General features: G+C 37.7%; 1 protein-coding gene across 1 annotated transcript; it reads left to right on the top strand.

Annotated features, from left to right (window-relative positions):
* SLC7A6 (solute carrier family 7 member 6) lies at positions 1 to 25,673 on the top strand. Its single transcript, XM_062609159.1, has 10 exons — positions 1 to 403; positions 5,739 to 6,311; positions 9,299 to 9,424; positions 11,226 to 11,370; positions 13,041 to 13,164; positions 20,563 to 20,666; positions 21,427 to 21,523; positions 22,391 to 22,540; positions 23,266 to 23,449; positions 24,811 to 25,673. The coding sequence occupies exons 1-10, from the start codon at positions 355 to 357 to the stop codon at positions 24,888 to 24,890; spliced, it is 1,632 nt and encodes a 543-aa protein (XP_062465143.1). The 5' UTR covers positions 1 to 354; the 3' UTR covers positions 24,891 to 25,673.
* Positions 25,674 to 26,622: the final 949 nt, after the last annotated feature.

Below are 26,622 nucleotides of genomic sequence, written 5' to 3'. Positions count from 1 at the left end.
CAATTCCTCCCTCCCGCGGCGCGACCCTGAGGGCCGGTTTCCTCAAGGCGTTCCCGTCTGTGACAGCCCATCATGTCGCGCACATGTCGTCTTGAGGGACGCTTTCTGGAGCCACGTGTTGTATTTAGTTTGGCAGCATACGGGTTATAAGGGTTGGTTCTCCGCTCGGCTTATAACAGGATGTTTTCTGGTGCGTGTAATTATAACTGTTCTGTTAATTAGCTGTTGCAGGGAGCTGAAGTGGATTTAGCAGTACCCTCAGGCGAGCCTTCCTTTGCTTACTGGCATTTGGTAGAGATCTTGGTTGTTTATGTGTTTTCTAAGTGACACGTATTAAATGCAGCATGGTTAGGTATGATTCAAAAGTTGCAGCTGAAGAGTACACGTGGGTGTAGATTTGTAGGTAAGCATATCCCTTCTGACATTGCTTTTCTCCTTTCTGAGAGGTTTCCACTTCTGTGCCCCAGCATAAAAAAATAATATGAAATATTTTAACAATCTGTTATCGACCTTTCTGCTTTTACCTGGGGCTTATTGTATAAATTTCATCAGATGGTACTTCTCATCACAGCTGCTTCATGAATTCTCAGCCTTACTTCTGTCTAAACCAAGACTTGTCTACCACAAAGTCCCCCGTTGTGAGCTTGCTTCTGTTTTTTCCTTGGAAATACAAATTACAAGTGTGAAGGTTATAGTGGCATGTTATTTTCCACTCTAGCTAGCACAGTTCCCTAACTTTGAAGTAGCTTGGCTTGAAATCTAGTTAATATTACTGAGGTGGATTTGTCTAGGATTAGTACTTTAGGAAATTTTGAAAGTTTCTGACATTGTAACTTAATATCTGTTTCTGAGCTGATTATAGGTCTTTCACTGAATGTTCATAGCTTTATTTAAGATTTGTCTAAACACATGGGTAGTATGTGCATTTGCTGAACATCTCTTGTGCAGCTGTGTCACGAGTATTCTCTTTCATACCTTTTTACATAATAAACATATCTGGTCCTTTAAAAAAAAAGTTGATATTACAACCAATTCTATTTTATCAGTTGTTTTTTTGTTGCTCTAAAGATAGCCATGAGCCCAAAAGACTTCCTTGAACAGATTAAATCTTTACATTACATCCTGTCTGCTAACTGTATGTATAGTGGAGAAGTGATTCTTGTCTCGCCAGAAACAAGAAAAACAGACTAGACAAACTCTAAGCCTTTCCCACTTCGGTGTTCAGACTGTTAGGTGCCTAAATATATACACTGCAAGGAGTAGGCATTTCTGGGACTTACAACCTTTGCTCTGTTGGTGCTTAACTCCCTGAAGACTTTCATGCTGTTTGCCTGTGTAGGGCAATCCTGACTCTTACCCAAAGGACCAATCTTTGTGTTCAAAAATAGGAGTTTTACAGCTGGTATATGTGAATATGAGTCGAAGTATTTATGTAGTGCTATGTTACAAGTGTTTTATGCAAGACAGCTACCTAAGACATAGGCAAGAACACTGGAAATCTTTGCTAATGAGCAGGCACTGTATAAGAGTACAACAAAACATAGTAAGCTTTTAGCAGTTTGGTATTTCTCATTGGTCATTAACCCACTTGCAGGTTCACCCCCAAGTTGAACAAATGACAGGTCAGCTGCTGTCCTGCTCAGTGGGGAAGAGGATCTTGGCAGATGGTTCCTCTTTCTCCTCTCTTAGAGGAGAGCCACTCTGTAACCCCAGTGTTCGTGCTTTACTAACTCTGCATTAGTCTTTATTAGGTCATTTGGTACATGGCCAAAGTGTGATAGACCTTATCAGAATGTATATTTTTGGTGAGACAATGAAGTGATCTTAATTTGAGGTCACTGTCCTGATTTCATATCAAAGCTTTCTATATGAACAACAGTGTCATTTCAGTAAGAAAATCTTACACGTACCAGCAAAAAGATTCCTCACAACTGCAGTGATCAGCAAAAAAAAAAAACCAACAAACAAAAACAGAGTGTAAAACTTGTATTGCACCAAGGGTGAACAGTGAGGAAATCCATGTGTTATGTGAAGGCATAAGCCTGCATTAGCCACAGCAGTCCTGTGGTAAGGCGTTGACAACATTAGAAATCATTCTAAATTGTATTAACTGCAGTCTTACAGGATTGTTGTATGTTAGAAAATATATGCCGTTTGTCTCTGTTCTTCTCTTCCAAGCCTCTTTTATGTTTCCAAAAGACATTCTTTCTGAACAATGTATTTTAATATATGTGTTTTTTCCCTCTATATTGCTAACCTTGACATAGCTTCAGTTTTCTCTGGTCTCATCTCCTTCTCCCTTCCTTTGTAGGTGGGGTTTTTGGTTTTCTTATTTAGGTTGTGGTGGGTGGTTTTTTTTGTTTGTTTGTTTTTTTGTTTGTTTGTTTTTTTTTTCAGGTGGTCAAAGCTGCTGGCTTTAGTTCCAGTTAAGTGAAGTGTTTGTAGGGAAAAAACTGCCAACTGTCGTAGAGGTGGTGTAACAAAACACACATCTTGGGCAGATAAGCAATTCCTGCCCTGAAGGCTTTAAGGATATAAAACAAACAAAGTTAAATAGGAGAATGAAGTGCCAAATCTTGAGTGAGCTGTTGCACAGCCTTCATGCAAATCCTAGTTACCAGCAGATCCCTGAGATTTGGAAAAACAAAAGCAGACTCCAAGAGGAAGAAAGAATATTGGGAGACAAAACGATCTAGGTTGAGCAATACTGTGGTTGTTTTTTCCCTGGGTAGAGTAGGGCAAGAAGCATTCAAAGTCATCAGTGACAATATAGAATTACAGTCACGTGCTGGTAATTGAAGTGGAGGCGTTTGAACAGTGACATGGTCTGTAGTTGCAGGTAATTAAATGTACCTCTGAACTTCAGACCATGAGGTATATCACATTGACTCTTAGTGCAAAACTGCCTGTGTGTGAACACGTCAGATTGATTTGATTTGAATGATCCGATTGATTTGAATCAAATAATGAAAATGTCTGAGTATTCAAAGTAATAATGTTTATGCTTCTGAACAAGTCATTCTTTGAAAAGCATTGTAGGAAGAAATGGTGGTGTGGTTTGACACCAACTGGCAAATAAGTACCACTCAGGAGAAAATTATTTTGGCTGTGTGGAGCAAGAAATCATAAAGCTGTACAAATATCATGAAAATGATGCTTTACATCCATGAGTCAATTCTCAACATATTACTCAGTTTTGTCCTTTAGCTGGAAGGGCTAAGAGGGAACATGGTATATTTTCAAAGTGGTCAGTCAGGTGTCATAGTAAAAGCTGTAATATTCTTGGTTTTTTTTCTGCTGATATTTGTTCAGACTAATTTACCTTTTGAAATACATGTGCAAATAATGTCCTGAGTCAAAATAAAATGAAGAGACTGAATTTGGAGTTGATGCGTCACAGGTGTTCTTTACATCCACTTCTTTCAGTCAAATTAGTCATGAAGGCATCTGCTTTGATTAGTTGTCCTGCAGTTTTACACATCTATGCTTTCTCATGACTGCATCATATTTTGCAGTTGATTAGTGTAACAATTTATATTCAGTTACACAGTAATAACTGAACTTTCTCTTGTAAAGCAAACCAAATAATCTTACAAGCTCACAAGCCACATGCCTTTTTGAAGACTTAGTTCTACTAGACCGGTAACAGGAAATCAACCAGTATGTTGTTGCAAATGAATTTTGCACAAGGTATATGTAAGAGTTAGTAACAAGGAGAACCGGTAACAAGGTGATGACATGAATTTGCTTTCGTCATCCATTGCAGTTTTGAGCACAGTTATCTGTAAAAACTGTGTCTATGCCTCTCCCTTAATTAGTTTAATTTTTTCAGAAATGCTTCATAATAACAGTAAAGTTTTTAAGTTCTGAAACAGCAGATTTAATTTCTGGAAGTTTGAAAACTATTAGTCTAATTAAAAGCATTTTGCTTGCTTTTATGTGTGACACTTTGCTTTGCTAATTAATTAAAAGCAATTTGCTTGCTTTTATGTGTGACACTAGATAAGATGTTGGCTCATGTACAAGTGATAAAATATGTATTTAGTAATCAACCACCTTTAAACTGTTTTTTAAATATTGAGGCAAAGAGAGGCATCCCACTAAATAGATTGAGGATCTCATTTTACATTATTTAATAGAACACAGCCTCCATTTTAATGTGGAAAAAGCTAGAAGATTCACGAGTTGGAAATGAATGATGTAATGTGTTTCAGTAAATGATGTGTACTCTATTTCCATGGAAGTTACTTTTTTATAAACTGAAAATAATCTTTAGTATTTTCATCTCTTCAAAGGTTCAGGGGTGTCAGGTCAGATTTTCTGTACTGCACTATTAGATGTTGCTTTATGGTAAAGGAAGAGTATGATTACAAAGAGTTCCCTGCAGAAAGGAGTGCCTCTGCATGATCAAAACTTAGTCTATTCGTATATTACTTGATGCATTGATACATCTGTAGCTTGGCTGATTCCAAACTGCTGTTTCAAAGTCCCCATACCAGGGGTTGTTGTTCCCTTAGTTGATAAGTTTATTGTTGGAATAACAAGACCTTTTGTCAAATTAGTGCTACCCCCAAAAAGCTGCAAAAACTATTTTTTTTCATTCCTACCCCCTGCCCCCCCCCCCCCCCGCCCAATAAGCTGCTTTATTCTAACTGATATTTCTGTCTATAGTAAATGGCTGAAGAATACGCTGAGGGTTTAGTGAGGGGCAGGGCAAATGACTCGTAGTGCATCCCGGTAGTTATGTTGGCCTTGTTCTCTAAGCAGCTCATAGTAAGCAAAGGTACAGCTGCAGTTTAAGCTGGTTCCCATACAAGACTGTTCCTTGAATTGATTATTTCTTACTTGAACATATATAAAATGGGGCTTATTGAGGATTGCAGCTAATTGTCAGTATATTTTTGTGCTAATGAATGTCATTAAGCAGTTAACTTTCTTTTGGAAGGCATGGGAGAATTTCCTGGCTCTTCTCTAAGTGGTCAATTCTGAAGATGAGGAAAAAGTTTATTTAATTTCTTTGTTCTTAAATACTGTTAAATACAGTTGCTAATGGAGGAATTTGGATTTAAACTACTGTGGGTTCTTTTCACGTGCAGCCTGCACTCTTAGATAACTGCAAGAAATGAGGCAGTGGGAACTGGGAACAGTTTTGGGGAGGGAGCGAACTATAGAATCAGTTAAAAGTCAAGAGCTGAATCAAGGAGATTCTGGTGTAAGTATCTCTTCACATTGCCCTTAGTGGGAGCCTACACTGTATTAACAATATGCACATCCCTGTTATTAGATCACTCATAACTTACAGGTATAAGTACAATAATTTGATTAATCTTTTCGTACTGCAGTAAATCTATGTTCATGCTTAGAACTTCCAACTTGGTTTTACAGTGCTTGCTTTCTATATCACCTCTCTTTGCTTCCATCTATTCTTTCTTCCTTTTCAACACTGGAATCCCTTAATAGTGCCCTTCCTATGGTTTTGGTTGTCTGGGTGGTTTGTTTCATTTTGTTTTTTCCCTAGAGGTACAAGTTCCTTTCTGAGTTTAAGTTACATTGGCATTTGTCTCTTGCTCTGTATGTGTTGGTTTTTCTGTTTAACTATGCATGAATTTACCATTGTGTAAGAACATATATGAAACAACCTTTGTAAACTGTAGGGTAAAGAGGTGTAAAGAAGACTTGGCAAGAAAGTCCTGGGATAAAAAAAGTGTTATAATTTAGCTGTCTGTGTTTTGTTTTAGATTGTGATTTGGAGTCGTGGAGAATTCGTGCGTTTTCCAGAATGGGAGAAAGGACAGATTGTACAAAGTCGCGTAGTTCACTGGCTGAATACAGCCCAGTAAATAAATCAGACAGGACAGATCCAAGTGACTGCTGTGAAATGCAGGATGGAAACCAAAATACAATGCAACTGAAGAAAGAAATATCTTTGATAAATGGGATAAGCCTTATAGTAGGCAACATGATTGGTTCAGGTATCTTTGTCTCTCCCAAAGGAGTTCTCATCTACAGCAAATCTTACGGATTGTCTCTAGTAATTTGGGCAATTGGAGGGATTTTTTCAGTCTTTGGAGCTCTGTGCTATGCTGAACTTGGAACCACTATTACGAAGTCTGGAGCCAGCTATGCATATATCTTGGAATCTTTCGGGAGCTTCATCGCTTTTATTCGTTTATGGACCTCACTCCTAATTGTTGAACCAACTAGCCAGGCAGTTATTGCCATCACCTTTGCTAACTACATAGTTCAACCTTTCTTCCCTTCTTGTGATCCTCCATATTTGGCTTGCCGTCTCATAGCAGCTGCTTGTGAATGTAAGTATTTCCTGAAATTTACTGTGGTAACTTTTTTCTTCAGGGTTAAGTTTTATTAAAGCAAATCCTACCCAGTCTCAGAGTTGCTGCATACTGAACCTGCAATGGTTTGAGTTACAGTGGGAAAAGAAGAATTCCCAACACATGAATTACTTGCAGGTATTCAGTCAATGAATTATCATTTTCTCATTCGGGAGCAGAACAAGGTGTTTAACTCTTTCAAGTTTACTTACATGGCAAAAAATGGGGGAAAAAGTTTGTTTTCCCTCGAAGGTGTATTCAGTCAAACCTGAAGGTCCTCTTGGTCTGGTCTAAGACTTGCTGTAGAATAGCTCTCGTGCTATAAATTCTGGTGTAAAATATTTTACAACAGCCTCTCAATATAAACATACATAAATACTTAATGTGGTAGGATTTCAAAAGATCATTTATTCAGGATTATTCTTTATCTCATGATTAACTGTACCTGTTGTAAAGATGTTTTGAAAAGCAGCATTTTGTGTGCACATAAAACATTGAAATGTTTCTAATCAGCCAGTTCTGTTAGTCAGTATAGGGGAACAATGTCCACCTGCTTCAAATGAGGACTGTTCTGCTGTATCAAAATTATGAAACCATGATTGCACTGTGTGTGTCTTATTTAATTTTAGGTATTTCCTATTAAAAGTATTTATGTGCATATTTTACATTTCCAGTGTAGATGTAGAAAGATAATGTGATGTCCTCTACGCATGTTGCTCAGAGAGGGGATTTAGCACCATTCTCATTAGTGGAGACATGTGATGTCAAGATTACTATCATATAGGTGGAACAACTTTATTTAACAGTCCATTTTATGGTTTAACTGCTTGTTCTGTCCTGCTGTAGGTGTTAGTGCTGAAACTCACCTCGACTCTACAACTTCATTTAGCTGTTCTGTTAAGCCCTGTGCTTCTCCCTGGCCTGACAGGATTTGTGTGTCAAATCTTTAGCTCTAGATATGATTAGTAATTTATTAATGAAGTTGCTGGGAGTGAAAGGCTGAACACTGGTTAAGTTGCAGATTGTGTGTGAGAATTGGTGGGTCTGTTGCGGGGTTTCTTTTGTTCTTTTTTAAACTGTAGCAATAACAGTACTAGATCTATCGTGAGATCAGTGTTACTGGTAAGTAATGCTGTATAAAACTCATTTTGGCAATGGAGGTGGCATCTGTGCTGCAGAAGTAAACTTGGCAGTTTACTAAAGTTCTCAGGGACTTTAAGTAGCAAAACAATAATTAAGTTGAGGAAAACAAGGGAGAATAATTGTAATGAAAGAGGGAGGAGATGTGGCTTATTCAGTTTCTTAATTATAAGTTTTTTTAGATACCAGAGACAAAGTAGCATTTCATTTGGAGACAGACCAAGCCCTAACTCACTAAAATAAGGAGTTAATAATGTTACTTCTAATGAAAGCTGCTATAAAAAAAAAAAAAAGGCTGAAATAAACCCTGTGAGCAAATACGCCATAGATATTACTAATCATGAAAACTCAATAGCAGAGACCAAGCAGAGTTGTTGTTTTTCCTGAGAGCTTTTTGGCAGCTGCAGCAGCCCTGACTTGAAATTTGATGCAACGTTTTTTTTTCCCCTCGTCATGCCAAGCCCAGTGGAATCTCATTCAGCTATTCCACTTGGCTGGACTGGTATAACAGTGCCATACTTTTGAGATCATTACCTTTCTTTTGTTTTCTTTTATAAATTATTACTTTTCTATTTGGTAACTGTGCTAAGTACATTTTTATCTTAATATTATCACATTAATCTCAGGTTATGGGAAAGGAAATGATATATCACATCTTTTCATTTACTCTTGATTGCTACTTCCTTTACTCCTTAAACAGTCAAGTTTAGTTTTCATTTAGATGCATATTTAAAATACATAGTGCAAGAAAACTGTTCGGAGATAAAAAGTACAGTAGAAAATAACCACTGTTTTACTAGCTAGAGAAAAACCTGAGATTTGGGGGTAATACTTAAACTTCCTGGTAAGAATGAATAATGTAATTATAATCTGGATAACAAATACATGTATTTTGTTCAGTAAATTGAAGATAGTGAATCATATTCTGTATTCAGCATTTGAGTTCAGGCAGAGGTTGGCTGGCTCTCCATTAGAGGAACAAGTAATAAATGCAAAAGCAAAATGTTGAAAGCCATGAGAACAACGTATTTAAACAATAGTTTGAAAAGTGTTTATTGGGGAAGTTGATCATGTGAGTAAGTTTAGTCAGCCACTGTTACTAAAATATTTGTGAAAACTGTTGAGATGAGTCTAATTTCAAGTTCCATTACAATCTTGTGAAATAGGCCTTGACACTGTTTTTGGATAGAGGGAGAAATACACTCAGGATAGTCATTACTTACTACCAGTTCTTAAAAATACAGATTAATATCACATTAGCTGTAATGTTATTTGATCAGATCTGTTTTAACTTCACTTAGTAATGCAGTTTAATGCAACTGGAAAAGATTATAGAATTGCCTGTGACCATATTCAGTATTGCAAAAACTCCATGGATGTTGAACTCAGCCTAACAGGGGAGGATAAACTTTCTTAAACACTATTCTGCTTGCCTAAAGGAATTTCTAGGTAATCTTTAATTTATCAGAACAATATTGATATATAAATATTAATTAATTAATTTAGTGGTTTCTTTAGCTTCAAGGTAGTTGCAGGGTGCAGCTGATGAGGCTTAGTGTTAAGAAAATGGGCATATAATCACAGTAGGGGAAGTTCTTCCATCTTTTGAAACATTAGGTTTAGAACATCTGTTTCCTGCTGTTTTGTTTAAAAATATATTTTCAGTACCAGTGTGTATTTTGCTGAATTTAACCTAAGTGTTAGTATAACATGTAAGTGTATATTTAGATCGCAATTTAAAATCTTCAAATAATGGATTAAACCAAATATTGTTCAAATAGTATTTTAATTTGTCTTTCTTTTTTTTCCCCTCCTCCCCTTCACAGGTCTTCTAACATTTATAAACTGTGCCTACGTTAAATGGGGAACACGAGTACAGGATATATTTACTTATGCTAAAGTTACTGCTCTTATTGTGATCATCATAACTGGACTTGTTAAAATATGCCAGGGTAAGCTTATAAAATTAAAGCAAAGGTTTGTATTTATCAGTTTAACTGGGTAGCTAAAGACTGTAAAATACCTCTGTATGTGTTCTTAAATGCCTTGGTAGAGCATAATATAGCCACTTTGAAAACACCAGTAATACCAATGTTAGGCATTATCATGATATTATATCATGAGAAGCTATCCTATCTCAGTTGACTTTGAACTGGGTAAAAGAAGGTAACTGATTGCTCAGCAGTGTTATGGAATTTACAGCCTGCAGTATAGAATAATAGAGGAAATGAAAACAGCAAAATACAGAGCTAGCAAAATACAGTGGGAGCAGAGAAAGCTGTAGATTTCTGTAGGGAACATAGTGCTTTACAATGAGATCAACTGATTTTTCATCATCCCCCCCATGAATTTTGTGCAAGTCTGGAAGTGACTAAATTAAAATAAAAATAAATTTGTAAGAACATGCCAATAGGTCTCTGAAACCTCAGCTCTTTTTTGTTCATATCCTGAGTTCTCTTATAGCTGTTGAAAATTAGAAAGTTGCTGGGGTTTGGATTTTTTAAAATTTATTTTATTTTTGATTTGTGTGTGTGTTGGCAATAAGCATTCAAGTTAGAGGAATTCTGAATTTAGTTTTGTTCTTAGCCCTTGCTTTAGGGAGAATTTATTGGTGTGTTAGCTTTAAAAAAATTATTCTGCTTTCAAAGGTGCCATAAAGGTCTTTCCTGGCAGTTTGTGTCCTTTGTTCTAACCAGTTATTGTTGAAAGTCCATGATCAAGATAATTATTCTGCATGGAACAAGAGTATGTGAGCAGCATGCTGGGATGCTTAATCCTTAGCACATCTGTCCATCCCTTGTTTTGTAGATACTGAGCTTGTTCACTACTAATTTCCTTGACATTGTCTCCATTTTCTGTTTTTAACTCAGCAGTTACTCTGCCTATGTCTGTGCAATAGCACATGTCTGATGAGGATAAAAAGTGGGGAAGAGAAATAAGTGAAAATATCCTAGAGGCCTGAAATACTTCCCTGGCTGATTTTGATGAAGTCTGAATATTTCAGGATGCACAGTACAGGGCACGTTTTGGAATTACATAGTAACTCACCTTTCTCTATTGGGTGGTTTTGTTCACGTGTGCCTGTATATGTAAATTAGTCTGAATATATAAAAAAAATGCCATTGATGAGTTTGTCTTGACTTGCTTAAAGTCAAAAGATAGCACAAGTTCTCACAAATGCTGGTGCAAAAGACCCATGCACTTTTAGGTTGGGAAAATTTTATCATGTAATAATAGTATTTTATATTCTGTTAATTGCTCTTGGTTTTCTGTTTTTCAAAGGTGAAACTTAGAAATCTATTTAGTTACTGGGGTTTTTTGTTGTTTCTGTTGTCATCCAAAACTAACTAATATTTATTTTCTGAACAGGCTAAATGATTGAAAACTTAGAAGTATGTAGAAGGACAGAATAGATTGTAAATATATATGTTATATAAAATACCCTTAGCCTGAGTCATTGCCGGTTGTTTGTAGCTTAGTCTGTACTTAATGTTCATGAATTTATTGTGCCATTATGGACAAAGCATTTTATTATAGAACAGTATCATGCACAGAGCATAATTTTTAGTAGTATAAATGCCATGCTTATTGTCATGGCTGACACACAAGAGTAGAACTGGAAAAAGTTTAATAAGTACTTTGAAGGAATTAGTATTTCTAAGGTTTTTTTGTATCTGTGTGCCAAAATGAAGAAAAAAATATTACTAGCTTATTTTATTATCCTACACCTCACTGCATCTTTTCCACACACAGGACATTCATCGCACTTTGAGAACTCTTTTGAGGGATCCTCTTTTGATATTGGAGACATTTCCCTTGCACTCTACTCTGCCTTGTTCTCTTACTCTGGTTGGGATACACTCAATTTTGTAACAGAGGAAATAAAAAACCCAGAAAGGTAAGCAATTTGAGCTTTCTAAACCTGAATAGTTCCCAAATTGCTTGTTTTGTGGCTGCTCTGAGCTTATACAGAAATGCGTAGAACTGCTCTGTACTTGATAAGGCTGTGAACAGCTACTAGTGAAGATTCATTAGTTTTAAATGCCATTAAAAAGAAGGCAGGGACAGGGGGAAGGTGAGAACATCTGCTATTTATAGGCATCGTTCTTGTAACAGTTGAAGCTGATGAAGTGAACTTCAGATTTCAGCTTTCTATGTTGTCTGTTCTTGGGAATAGTGAGATGTTCCAGACTTATATAAAATTACTCCAAGAATTAAATGTTTTTCATATTCACTTGATTCGTAGTACCCTCATGCTTGTCCAGTCAAAAGTTACAATTCAGAAATGAAATTTGAAAGAGACCCTTGGCTTTAATCTTAGGTGATGCAAAGTCCTTAAAATGCCATTCCAAGTTAATTTCTAAGTGCTTTTCTAATTACATTTCTTCTCTTCACTGAGATTCACAGGTCTCTTACTGTGAGTGTACAACCTGGAAGGAGAGTCAGAACTCCTAGTTACTAATTTACTGATTTATATGGGGGGGTTGTTGTGTGTGTTTTTCAGCTTCCGCAGCATCAGACAGCGCCAGCTGGAGTTCTGGGTCTCTTGAAATTTTTGAGGAAACTTCCAAAGTGCATTTCATTTTTCTGCTTTGTTAGTTTTTTTATTGTTACTGAAAACCATGTTCATGGCAAATGCTCATCCAAGTCACCATCCTGTGTTTGATTTCAAACTGGGCAAATGTGAGAGTAACAGTCAGTTCTGCTTCCACTTTTGGGACATTTGAATATCCCTGTGAGCTTTGGGGAAAAATAAGGTTGAGAAAAGCCAAAGCCTAAAATTGAAAGTTTGCTTCTGGTCTGCAGTTTATCCCTGTGTTGCTGCAGACTCAGGGCTGTGAGTTTATCTCAGTTTTGAATTAAATCATGCCTGTTTAGATCTAGAGGTTTTCATGTTACTCTAGACTTCTTCTGCGCTACTTTCTAGATGTGTTTGCTAGTAAGGAACACCACATCTTGAGATTCACAGCTGTGTAGCAATTTTGGATCTGCCCTCTGCATCTCTGTTTTCTGCAGTTGCACCACCCAGATAGTTTTCTGCAGTGAGTATAGAGGAGAAGACTGGGGTTTTGGTTTGGTTTAGGTGATCTCCCTGCATCATTTGTAGAAGTAGGTGCTAGAACAACAGTAGCATTCCTTAAGGAGAATAAATACAGTGGCTCAGAGCTCTGCCCTGTGTGTTCTAGTTGTGGTAATTAACATGGCCAGTAGGAAATAATTTAAAGCATGTAAATTTGAAGGCTGTTATGGGTCTGGAAACTCCGAGGCTAGGGTGCTTGATGAGCCCTTGTGCAGAATCCATTTTTAGGCTTAATTTAGGTTTTAAGTTATTGCAAAATCTTAGATTTCTTTCCCAGTATTATACATTAGAATTTCTAGTTTTGACAGAAATAAAAGTCTGTCAGAGATACCTGTTTTGAAATCTTTATTCCGTTTTTTGTTTCTTTTTGTTTTTTGGTTTTTTTTTTTTAATCTCTTAAGGTAAAGAATTTCAATAAGTAAGTTTATTCTGTTACTAATGTATTTTTTCGCCTGGGTTGTGGGTTTGGTTTTGTTTTTATCTTACAGGAACCTGCCACTGGCTATTGCAGTGTCTATGCCAATTGTGACTGTTATCTACATTATGACCAATATAGCTTACTACACAGTTCTGGATGTTGAAGCCGTTCTTTCCAGTGATGCTGTGGCAGTGGTAAGACTTTTCGATTTTTAGGGATGCATTTGATTTTGAGAAACAAACCAGGAAAAATCCCTAGTTTCCTGATTACAAAACAGCTGAGGACAAAACAGCTCATCATGAATAATATAATCTTGAAGTTCATCTTCCAATTTAGCCTGTTATAGTCGGAAACAAGTGTTTCACTTGGAACACCTAAAAATGATTCCTGGTTGAAGCAAACGGTTGTACTGCGTGATAACTGGCTGTTATCTTTCTTGGAGCTGTACAGATTCGTTGGGAGAGTTGGGAAAAAGGTGACTACTTCAGTGCATCTTTGAGTGCCATTTGATCAATCCAGTTTACCCTGATGTGCTCATATTGAAGAGCGGACTTGCTTTGCTTCAGCGTGCCCTCTTCCTCAGTAAATGAGGAATATGGGAGGCTGTGTTTTAGCTGTTCTTCTTTGGCATATAGCTTAGTGATGATGAGTGTCTTTCTTCTGACTGAATTCAGCCAGAATTTCTGAAGTTACTCTTAGACCTTTTGGGTATTACTTCTCTTCTTTCATTTGGCCAGTCACTGGTTTCTTTTCTGAAGAGGAAAATCTGCTTCTCTTTGGCTGCTGGTGTCGTGTCCCTCTTGTTTTCTCACATTGACACCTTCCACTAAGGTTCTCTTGGATGAAATGCACATTTTAAACTTTATCATGGAAGAAATCTTCATTGGGCTAGGCAGTTGCATTTATAAGGGAGCTGGTTAGCTTGCTTTCTTGGAGATAGCACTTCTGTTGCCACTTAGGTTAAATTCTCTGGCTTTGGAGGCCAAGATGGAAACCTGAGCTAGAACTCAAAAGAGTGCTACGTAATAATCTTCATTATGAGGAAGGTAAGAGACTTTGGAAAACACTGAACTCTTGTTCTACAGCTAGTTATTGAAAATGCTAAGAACAGCATGAACACCTGAGAAAATTTAGATCTTCAGGACCTTCACGGAGACATAAAAGAAACTGTTTTATTGTTGGAGCTGTCACCTGTAATCTTAATGTGGACCATGTAGAACAGACATGTCATATGCAGTGGGCATGCAGTATATTAATGGAGTAAAGTAATGCTGTTTTCAGTAAGAGCTGTAAAATTTTATTGAGTGACCTCAAGATGAAGAGGGAATTTCATACTGGACCTTGCACTGCACTGGTACGTTCTTCTTCCAGAAAAGGCATTGCCAGTAATACAAGGAGACAATTATGTCTGTTTGAGTAGAATCAATCAACAGGATGGTGCTTGAAGCAAGAATTACAGGAAACCTGAATGTTTAAATTGCTTTCTTTTGCACCGTTAACAAACTTCTGACTCTGTTTCAGTTGATGTGCACTCTCTTTCCTTTATTTAACATATATATGATGTTAAATCTAATTTGGTCAAACTTGAACGTTTGTCGTACAGTATCTTGACAAATGTAATTACGGCAGCGGAAAGAAACTTCATCTACTCAGTGGCTTTTTTGCATGTGTGGTTTCCTGGTTGCCATAAATCAGAGCTTCTTTGTTTCTTTTAGGAAGTAGCTCCTTAGAGGCCTGAGAAGCTAAAAACTGAGAAAACAGACTGTAGTTTTTACTGCCAAATCATACTGTTATGTGGAAATGTATTTATACTCTGCCTTAGGAGAAAAGTCAAAGCAGAATTCACTGCACTTCTGAGATACTAGTCAGATTGCTTGTAGATATTCATTGTTCTGTACAGCTTTCAGGGTAAGAGTATGTTTTACCAGATGCTGAGGTCAACAGAAAGGACACTTGACACCAACAACAGTAGGCTTATTTTGCTGTCTATGTCAAGATAATACAGAAGTAATGCATTTTGCTAAAACAATAAGCTTATTATACTCTAGTTTTAAGCATCAAAGCAAATAAGCAGGGTAATGCACCTAATCGTTACTACACAAGGTTAATTGTAGTGAGAAAGCTTCATCACCAGTTGCCCTTATTATGCAGATCTGCAGTCACTGGGGAGCCCCGGTTGCAGTGAGGATTTGAAGAACCTGTCCTGGCAGTTGGGAGGTCCTACATAGCGCATCCACTTGTAGATGAAGTCTCCAAAGTTGCTGCAAGAGGGTCCAGCTTTTACATAGTTGAATAAACACTGGCAAAACTTCAGGTGTGGAAACACCCTCCCTGTTGGATTCCACCCAAAGCCTGGCCAGGACTTAAGGAGGAGCCCAAGGGAGTATCTCCATCTATTTCAGCTTTGACCACATATTTCTGAACAAGAGAGTATCTCTTATCTATTTTTTCAGCAAGGTCAGACACCTGATTTCATGGCCTTGCAGTATGTCTCTAAATAAAGAAGGATTATTCTGCTGGTTACTATTACACAATAAGCATTACAGCAAAGCTTTCATAGATTGGCGTATTCATACTAAAATAGATAATACATTGCATATATGATTAATACTGTGCATTTTAGATGTATACATTGTTGGGGTGTGGGATTCATCCAGAGGTCAGCTTTGCTTCCAGACCAGTTGTTCAGGCCTCGGTACTTCAGAGTATTACAGAACTGAATCTGGAAAAGCTCACGTGTGATAGGATCTTGAAATGAGCTACATAAAGAGGCTTTGTAGCTGCCTTTTAAGCCTAATAGATACATCTCATACTTTTGGCATATAGTTTTCTGTAAGCTTCTTACTCATGTTAGTCTACATTCTGTCTGCATTTATACACCTGATCAGTACCGTTTAGTGCTTTGCCAGCCTAGCATGTGTTCACAGCTCCATATCCTCTGCGTGTAGTCTGACAGTTTTTGTGTGCTTCTAAGAGCACTTTTTGTGTGCAGTTAAGTGGTGAAATAGTTTTCCGCTTGTGATTCGTAACATAAATGTGGGTCTTTCTGATTATCTCTGTGCCTGAATTGCTGGTGTGAGGCAGTATCATGTGTGTTTTGTTGTGGCAGCTTGTGTAGTAGTAGTTCCCACTGCTTTTAGTTTAACCTGTTTGTATAGAACAGTTGTTCGAGCCTTTAAAAAGACAAAAAAGTGTTCTTGCAAACCAGTCACAAGTTATCAGCAAATGATCATGAGATCAGACTAACCCAAGATAAAAATAAAATGTCAAATCAGTCATTCATATCTTGAAACAAAGCTGTAATTCAGTTTTGACCATTCTTCTGGGAGTAATGTAACATTTTAGTCATGATGAAATAAGGGCAGTTCAGCTGAGAAGTGCACTGCTGGAAGCTTCTTCTTTCATTATTATTCCTTGTTGATGGTTTGGGAAAAAAATCCCCAAACCAGTCAGAACAAAGGGGAACAATTCCAGGTGCATGTCTTTCTACAGTGTGCATGTATGTGTATATCTTACATGTCCAGTGAATGGGAGGGCGTAAAAGGTCTTTATCTGTAATTGCAGGTGCTGTATCATCCACTAAATTCTGTTTCCTAGCTGTTAGAAGCAGTTATAGTTCAGGTCTGGACTACAGGACTTGTCAGACTGTAGCAGAGATGACAATTTAATGTCTTAATCCTTCTTGCTCTTTAGACTTTCTCAGAAGAAACCTGAGAAGAAATCCATCCCCATAGCGGTGGCTTTCTCCTGTTATGGTGGACTAAATACTTCTGCTATAGCTGCCTCCAGGTAGGCTCCTCTGTCATCCTCCGCACGCCCTTGCAAATGCTCCAGTCTTTTCCCTATTGCCAGCTCATTTGTTTTTATAAATGCACTACTCCCAGAAGTAGTGGTAGTTAAAATGGAATTGGTTAGGTGCTCAGTTCAGAGCCCAGGTCTACCTCATTTGTGGAGGATCTGTGATTGTACAATTGCAGTTTTAGCAGAAAGCAGGCACTAACTCTTCTCCCTCCTTTTTTTTTCCTCTTGATACAGTGCACGTGGTGTATGTGCTTGATAATTTGCTTTTTTGTACTTCCTTCTGACCTTCCTTCTTATTCAGAATAATCTTCTGACATATTCACATGGTTGAATGCTAATTGTAGCCAGTTCTGCTTATGCTTCAGTAACGCTTCCTGCAAGAGACACTGTAGAGGGTATAGCTCAGCTCTGGAGAAGACATTTCTTGGCATCTGTTAAAATGGGAGTGTTGAAGGATTTATAAATGTGTACTCTGAAGTGCAAAGGTGTGTTTATTGTCTGAGTAGTAATACATGAACTTGGCTGATTTTGATGTTAGATGTGTGGCTAAAGTGTGTCAGAAGACACTTGCATAAAGGCAGGTGGGTCTGTACTTGTCATGTTAAGTTTGTTGGTGTCACCAGAAAGTTTAGCTAAACTTAAGTACCCTCGACTTCGTTTTGCTGAAAAATCATTTTGCAGGCTTATCTACTTGGCAAACCAAGCTGAACTTTTTAGAACATTATCGATTAAAATACTCTTTTGCATTACCTACTTAGGGAAAAGTTAAGCTCTTGAAGTTAATGCTCCATCCCTTGCTCTGTCAGGTAGCCAAACCACAGTGTTAGAAAGTACATCAGAAATGAGTGTTTGGTAAAGGCTGTCACTAGGTTATTCTCTTTTGAGATGTCTGACTTGTACAGATCTAGGGAAATTAATTATTTAGACTTTGAGCTGGATTAACAGTTGTTATACATCATAAGGCTTGCATTCAGAATACATTGAATCTGTAATATCTTGATCTGCATACAATTTCTGGCAGTGATACCATAGCTTTGTCTTAACTCTTTGTGGTTTTAACATCTCATGGGAATGATTGCTGCTTTCCAGGATGTGTGTAACAGTATTAGTATATCTTAGAAAGATTAGGTATGCATTATAGCATGGAAGTGGCCTTTGAGTTAGTCCCACATCTGGCATTCCACAGTGGCCTGTTACTGGATGTTTCAGAAGGAGATGGGAGAAACTTGCAAAGAAGAAGTGAACCTGCCTTTTGGGAGAAGAAGTTTCTTCAAATGATATATGAGCTAATTTGCATCATGCAGCATAAGATTACATTGATACGTTTTCTCTCTCCTCTTTAGCTGTTAATATTACTTATCTAAATGCTTATCCTTTAGGCAACTTTACTAACATCTTAATTCTGTAACATCTTGTTAAGTGAATTCATCTTAACTTTGTATATTAAAAAATGCTTTGAAGTTTGATGTCTAGTAATGTCACTTATTATTTGACTTTGGAAATCAGGAGTCCAAGTTTAAATCATCCTTTGAAGTATCACAACAACTGCATGTTAAAATCTTGTCCTCATTCTCGTTGTGGAGAAGTTGTCTTAATTCATTCACTGGATCATTATGAATTACGTTCTGCTTTGGGAGACCGAGTTTTTCAGAGCTGTATTTAGGTCCAGCAAGGATCTGAAAGAAGCACTGTGGGTTCTAGTAATTCTTTATTTTTGAGCAGCAGAAATCTTTTATATACAATAATGTAAACTCATGAGTTGCTTGTTCAGTTTCAATTGACTGAAAATGGGTAATTCATGGTATACGGAACACATTTCTTATGGCATTGTCTTGCTAAATTGATGTTCTGATGAACCTTTGGTAGGATTTCCATTGAAGTGATTATATGGTTTTACATTGTCCTTTAGCAACAGGAAATCCTATCTGCCTTTGCTGATAAAGATGGAACAAGTTTTACTTTTTAGTGTAGATGGTGGTATATGGCTAAGCAGAGTTGGATTCTGAACCTTAACCTGGATAATGTGCTGAACAAAGCACTTTGTCACCTCTGATAAAAGACAAGAAACTTTGGCTGGCCAAGCTTTGGTTTATGTCAGTAAATTTTTCTGCATTTTATGGTTTAAAGATTGACATTATATGAAGGGTGTTGCCTCATGAAAATCAGTCATTTCACAAAACAAATCACCCCACTTTATTAAGTCATTTTGTCTTTTTTTGACATACAGAAACATTCAGATAACAGATCATAATGCACTGCTCTGGGTGATCTTGTTCCTGGAGTAATGAAATCAAAATTTGACAAAATCCAGAAAACTTTACAAACAGAGGCCAGTTCTGAATGTTGATCGACTTTGACTGAACTCCTTAGTTCATGAATCTTATGAGGAAGACCAGTAGTCTAAAGGGGAGGTCAAAGGGGAGGTGTTTTAAAATACTAAAATATTAAAAACTGAAGAAAATTTTTGTAATAGAAAAGACAGATCTGCAGAAAGCTGAACTAGAATATATACTTTTTGCATCTGAGGAGCTGAAATTGGTATGCAAGAGAAAGCGATTAGAGGAAGGTTCATAAAAAAGATTAGATTACTACTACCTCCTGAGGTATGAAATGTTCTCATACCCACAGAGTCTTTGGAGTTTGTTTGAATATCGTTTATACATAAGCATATACCTTTATGTTTCTATAAATAGTTGTTTCATGCTGTCTAATGTAGACATATTCCTTTTGGTACCATGACTGTTACTTTGCTTCTGTAAAAGAAATCGTGGAAGTAATTTAGCTATTGGTAGGTAGAATTGGGATAGGAAGGCTTTCACCCACATCTTTTGGACACAGCATGAGTGGATTTTTGCTTAACTCCAAACATGATAATGTTCAGATACGTACAGTGCTCAGACCAAGATGGGATTTGGAATAGCTGCCAGTCTTCATGTGTTAAGTTTCTTGATTTTTTTTCAAACATTTTGTCTGATATTCTAAGTCTCCGTCCCTTTTTTTCTCCACCCAGGAGGCTGAACAGAGTTGACAAGGACAATATTTTGCAAATTAGTACCCATTTTTATTATAGGTCCCAGGTCACTGGCAATCGAGGACTTCTACCATTTGCTGTGAAACTTTGATGCTGCTGGCTTTGAGGTTTCAGAGCTCTGTGTCAGAAGGTCACTGCAGTTGGCCTGCACTATTGTCAGGCAACACTAACAAATGACTGCTACTCAGATACTTGCTCTGTCATTTGCCATGTTGTGAGACAGAGCCCAGAGGCCCTGGTGGTGGAGTTAAAGGAAAAGGTGTTGCTTAGGGAATCGAGAAAGAGGGAAAATTAAATAGATTCCTAGAATCTAGGAATCTACAGTATAGAGTCTACATCAGGAATAAGCAGTAGGTGTGATGGTGGCTACGTTGATAATCTGCAATGTGGCACTATCCTTTTTGTATATGTAATAATATTGTTGTTCTTTATTCTCTGTAGTTGCTATGTCCCACTTGAGATGGGTAGCTCAGTTAGATAATAAAACATACTAGGTTTGGTGAGAAAATTATAAAACCTTTTTGTTTTCCTTTGTGAGGAGAAAATGTTAGTTCAGGTGGTTGGCCAAGGAAGTTTGTGCTTATTTAGAATCTATAAATAAATAAATAAGCTGTGTGCTTCTTTGTATTGCATTATGGATTGTCCATACAATAGCACTATTTTTCCATACAAACTTATTACAAAAGCTCTGATGTCATTATTTTATGTATGCTTTGTTGCAGATATTTTCATGTTTCCTTTCTTTTTTCCCTTTCATCAGACATTTGCTGACCAGGTATTTGGTATCTTCAGCTGGACAATTCCCATTGCTGTAGCCTTTTCTTGTTTTGGTGGACTTAATGCTTCAATTCTAGCATCATCAAGGTAGCGCATACCTCTTTCTGTTTGACAAACATTTATAAGTATTTTCATATGTTACTGTTATGCTCATCTGTTTATGAGAGTAGCAAAAATTGTTGGGTAACCGAAACTATAATGAGTAGCCACAATAAAATAACAGACCTAAATAAACCTCTGTGCACGTGTACATACACCTGTAACACTGCCTTACTTTCCCAAAGCACACCTAGGTGTATGTGGAGTACAATTAAAGATCAAATGAATGTTGTCTGTGTGGTGAGTCCTCAGGCCTTCTGATTCTTCGGATTGAGCTATCTTCCATTTTCATTTATACAGTAATTCCTGCAACTTCTTATTTTCAAATGTATTTACTTAAGATTTACTTCTAAAATCAGTGTCTTTAAGGTTTTTTTTTTTCATTAAAAAGTTTTAAAGGTTGCTGCTGCTATTAAGCTGCAGCCAAAAAGCTGATGATACAGTACAGAAACTTGCCTCTGAACACTGATTATGGATGTGACTAATGAGAGTTTTAAATAGATTAATTCAGGCATTTTAAGATCCTTCTTGTCCATTGAATCTATGTGGAATGCCTCTGTACTGAGAACAATATGAACATAATCTGGTGAAGTACTGAATACAGAACAATTTGCAGTTGATAATATTTATTATTTATTTAGTAAATTATTTTGACTGGTATTGTCCTTTGATTTTCTGCAATACATTATCTCTCATCTGTGGCATCAACAACTGTGTTCTGGTTTGGGTTGGGTTGTTTTTTTTTCAGGCTGTTTTTTGTAGGATCTCGAGAAGGTCACCTTCCTGATCTGTTGTCTATGATACACATAGGCAGGTTCACACCTGTGCCAGCACTGCTCTTCAATGTAAGTTACTATTGCTTTTCAGCTATTCAGATGTGACTATAGGAACTATTTAAAAGAAGACTTAAAATCATGAACTTCAGATGTAGAATAGAATCATAGAACAGTTAGGGTTGGAAATAAAGATCATCAAGTTCCAACCCCCCTGCCATGGGCAGGGACACCTCACACTAAAACCATGTCACCCAAGGCTCTATCCAGACTGGCCTTGAACACCACCAGGGATGGAGCATTCTTCAGGCAACCCATTCCAGTGCCTCACCACCCTTACAGTAAAGAATTTCTTCCTTATAGCCAATCTAAACTTCCCCTGTTTAAGTTTTAACCCATTACCCTTTGTCCTATCACTACAGTCCCTAATGAAGAGTCCCTCCCTAGCATCCCTACAGGCCCCCTTCAGATGCTGGAAGGCTGCTGTGAGGTCTCCACGCAGCCTTCTCTTCTCCAGGCTGAACAGCCCCAACTTGCTCAGCCTGTCTTCATACAGGAGGTGCTCCAGTCCCCTGATCGTCCTCGTGGCCTCCTCTGGACTTGTTCCAACAGTTCCATGTCCTTTTTATGTTGAGGACACCAGAACTGCACACAATACTCCAAGTGAGGTCTCACAAGAGCAGAGTAGAGGGGCAGGATCACCTCCTTCGACCTGCTGGTCACGCTCCTTTTGATGCAGCCCAGGATACTGTTGGCTTTCTGGGCTGTGAGCGCACACTGCCATCTAATGTCATCAAGATGATTTCTGAGAGAGTGATTTTTGAGGCATAAAATTGTGCCAAACACCAGAGTGTAAGATGGTACTTTAAGTCAAAAAGCAGCATAAACAATAAGTTCCAAACTTCTGTTGTTCAGCTCACTCTTGCTTTTTTCTGACAGTGTGTTATGACTCTTATATACCTGGCTGTGGAAGATGTCTTCAAGCTTATTAATTACTTCAGTTTCAGTTACTGGTTTTTTGTTGGTCTGTCCATTGCTGGGCAATTATATCTGCGTTGGAAAGAACCAGATCGACCCAGGCCTCTTAAGGTAGTATTCATTTATTACAGAATTGTTTAAAATATCTGTCTTCCACATAATGTAAAAGTACTGTCTAAAATCTGGACCATACATAGTATGTCTAAAGATTACAAATTGAACAGGACATAAAACATTACTTCCATTTTCTATTGTGCTGTGAAAGCCAGTTTGTCTGCTAGATAAGAATAAGTGATTGTTGTAATAGTGTATTCTTTTATTGCCCATTAGTTCAATCAGTAGCCCTTCTCATCAATTGGAGAATGTCTGAAAAGGTTAACATAGTAGTTAGCCTTTTCTCTTGGATTAGTGATCTCTAATTAGGAATGCTAAAGTTAATTGATTCTGTCAATGTGGAACACATTTCATACTGATTGTGTTTCAGTTCAATGTCTGATCCTCTTAACCATCTTCTCGTAGTTTAACTTGATGCTCTGCATGAGAAAATCATTCTTGTTTCCTCAGTTTTATTGGATTTATCTAACAGCACTTTGTGCTGCTATGCAGTTTCTGGCAACACAGCAGAGTTACCACACTTGATTACTTCTGCAATTTTTAGCAGCAATTCTGTTCAAGAATAATTCTGCAATTTGCTTATGGTTCCAAATAGCCAGATATGAAAGAGGAAGAGCAGGTAGTTTCACAAAGGGTAGAGAGGGAGAAGTCTGTAACTGTCACCAAAATGTAACTGCAGACCACAGATATTAAAACATTCTGTTCTGTTTTTCTCTCTCCAGCTGAGTGTGGCTTTCCCAATAATATTCTGTATATGCACAGTATTTCTGGTGGTAGTGCCACTCTATAGTGATACTATAAATTCGTTGATTGGAATTGCCATTGCTTTATCTGGAATTCCAGTCTTTTTCTTGGGAGTCTATTTACCTGCATCAAGGAGACCTCGGTTTATCAACAAGATTTTAGGTAAGTAAGTTTCTTTATAGACAGAGGTGTTAGGAAAGAGGAAAATTAAATAAGTGAATCTCAGTTTGTTGATGAAAAATGTTGTGATCAGGTGACCCCAACCAGCAGCTAAGTACCCACAGAGTCACTTTCTCACCACCATCCCTCCCAGCAGGATGAGGGAAAGAATAGGAAGAACAAAGGTGAGAAGACTTGTTGGTCAAGAAAATGACAGTTTAGTAAGTGAAGGAAAGAGGGGAAGAAAACCTGCTGCTGCAAAGGCAATAATCACCACCTGCCACAGGCAGGCCTGTATGCAACCAGATTCCAAGCAATGGTCACCTTTTGGGACACCTTCCCACTTCTTCCTCTACCTGTTTTTATATCTGAACTAGAAAATGTATGGCCTGAAATACCTCTTTGCCTAGTTTGGGTCAGCTGTTCTGGCCATCTCCCCTTTGAAAACTTCTTGCCCATGCCTATCCCCATTCTGCTTGCAGGGAGGGCAGAAAGGAAGGGGAAAAAAGTAAAAAGCCTTGATACTGTGCAAGCATTGTTTAGCTATAGCCAAAACACTGGTGTGTAAAACTGTGTTGGAGCCACAGATCCAAAACACAGCACCATATGGGCCACTGTGAAGAATGTTAACTGCATCCCAGCCAGAGCCAGTTAAAGGGGTATGCTGATTTTTATATATATATTACATGCTGTGCCAGTGAGGGGCAGAAGAAGCAGGGAGGAAGCAGAGACAGGACATCTGACCCAAACTAGCCAAAGGAGTATTCCATGCCACAGCACATCATGCCTAGTATAGAAACAGGGGGGAGTTACCCTGAAGGGATTTATCACTGCTTGGGTCAGGCTGGGTATCGGTCAGTGGGTGGTGGGCAGTTTGTATCATGTGTCACTTGTGCTTATTTATTGTTTTTTTTTTCCTTTTTAGTTTATATTCTCTCTCCGTGTTACTTCTCGTAGTAGTAGTAGTAATTTTATACTATGCCTTAGTTACCAGACTGTTCTTACCTCGACCTGTGCGATTTACATTCTTTTGATTTTACTCCCCATCCCGCTGGGAGGGGAGCAGAAGGGGGAGTGAGCGAGCGGCTGCGTGGTTGTGAGTTACCAGCTGGGCTTAAACCACAACAGTTTGGCAGGGTGCCAACAATAAAAATACTCTAGGATATCAACAGAACAAATCTAAACATTATTTGTTTAAAAAAAAATGTGTAGAAAACAATATTCTGTAGTAACTTCTATAATTTGTTTCCCTGAAGAGGTGAGGCAGCATTCTTGACAGCTAGTTTTCCTTAGTCAGATGCATATTGTGTAGTTAAGAGTTGAGATAGGTGGCAGTTCTGATTTATCTCCAATTTCCTATGCAGGTGCAGTCACACGAAACGCGCAGCTGCTCTGTTACTGTGTTCTAACAGAGATGGACCCAAGTGAAGAAAAGAAGTTATAGATCAAATCCAACAAATATTTCAAAGCCATTACAAGAAACAGAAGGGAGGCTAAAGCAATTACGACAACAAAAGGGAAGAGGTGGGACTGGAAAAAAACAAAACAAACCAGAAAAACTGTTTCCAGTGATCTTTCAGAAACACTGAAACTGTACTTCCTTGCAGTTGGATTCCCACACAGATCACACCCTCGCCTCACCCTTCTGAACTGTGGCATGTTTCAGGGCATGTTTTTTTTTTCTCATTGGATATGGATTACCTGCTCAGTTCAGGCACACAGGCTATGTATCAATACTGATCCTTTTCCAGAATTGGTATTCAAATGATTAGAGCTAATAGATCAAATTAGATTTTTGCAGAACCAGGTGGTGAAGTAATGCATTTGGTAAGTTAGACTGAAAACCACTTTGACTCAGAAGACCAAAAGCCGTTTCCAGTTTAATTCTATGGATGCTTGCATGAAATTTGCTGTGCTCAGTTTTCATCACAGAAGATACCTGGTCACAACAAACTACCTTATTAGTCACTATAGCAGAAAAATGAGCTAAAGTTGTGCTACATTATTTAAAGACTGAACCAACTTTCTCCCTTGAAGATAAGTATTTTATTCCATATGCTATGTGGAAGTGTGCCAAGTGTGGCAAGGACATAATCAAGAAAGCACCTTGGCACTAAAGATTTGATTAAAGGTTGATGATTCTTTCCTGTTAGCTTGTTAGCACATGGTCAACTTCTGTTAGGCTTTATGAAAATTTCAAAATTAAAATGGTGTTTGAAGCTTGTAAGCGTTTGTTTCTGAACTTTTTCCAGTAAGCACACATTGTGTTGCCTCAGCAGTCACAAAGCTCTGTTTCTAAATTTGTCACAAAGCTCTGTGTCATAAAATGGCCATCCAAAACCTCACGGAACAAACCACTTTCTTTTTTGCTTCTATATCAGAAGTAAAAGTTCTGTATCAGCTGGAAAGCAGTATCTTGAAAGATAAGTAGCAGGGAGTGAAAACAGGAATAAAAACAGAAATAAAAATTATTATTGCAATGCAGATTGATGCTGATTAGTAGTATTTGTAATTCCAAAGCTGTTAAGTCTAGTATTAGGACACTTTGATACTTAATTCTGGTGCAGCAAAAGAGATGAAGCCAGCCTGTTTGGCTAGCAGAGTGAGGTACACTTTAACACTATGCCTAGAATTTTTACCTTAGTTCAGAATGTTTACTTCAGTTTACCCGAATTTGGCCATATATGCATTTTTTTGTGCATTTAAGTTGAACTAAATCTTGTAATTGCAAGATTATAGTTGAAGCAATGCATGCATCAGACACTTGAGTAATAGTGAGGGTATCTGGATTCTTGCACTAACTCTGTGATTAAGGTTATCTTAAAAAACTACGGATAATGGCAAATGGTAGTAGATGGTGAGGACTAATGTAAAACAGGGTTTGGGGCAGTCTTCATGAAGCAGCATAGGGATATAAGAGAAGTGAAAATTCTAGCTGGGGAATTTTGTGCCCGCTTGGCATGTAAACATGTAGGATCTTTTGGTATTTGATGAAAATTAGCATTTAGTTATTATAATATAGCTTTTAATCTTCCATATGATTAGAATAAATTCAGTATGTTAAGACATCTGTCCAGTAAGCAAGAATAGCTTTAACAGGCTTAGGGCTGTGGCACAGGTTAACAGCAGTATTAAAACCAAGGAAAAAAAATTTTGCCTCCACTACCTTGACATCA

Source organism: Pezoporus occidentalis, unplaced genomic scaffold, assembly GCF_034315485.1.
Source record: "Pezoporus occidentalis ecotype Australia unplaced genomic scaffold, CSIRO_AGI_Poc_V1 ctg135, whole genome shotgun sequence".
NCBI classification, from domain to species: Eukaryota; Metazoa; Chordata; class Aves; order Psittaciformes; family Psittacidae; genus Pezoporus; species Pezoporus occidentalis.
This window is presented reverse-complemented; position numbering and strand designations above follow the sequence as displayed.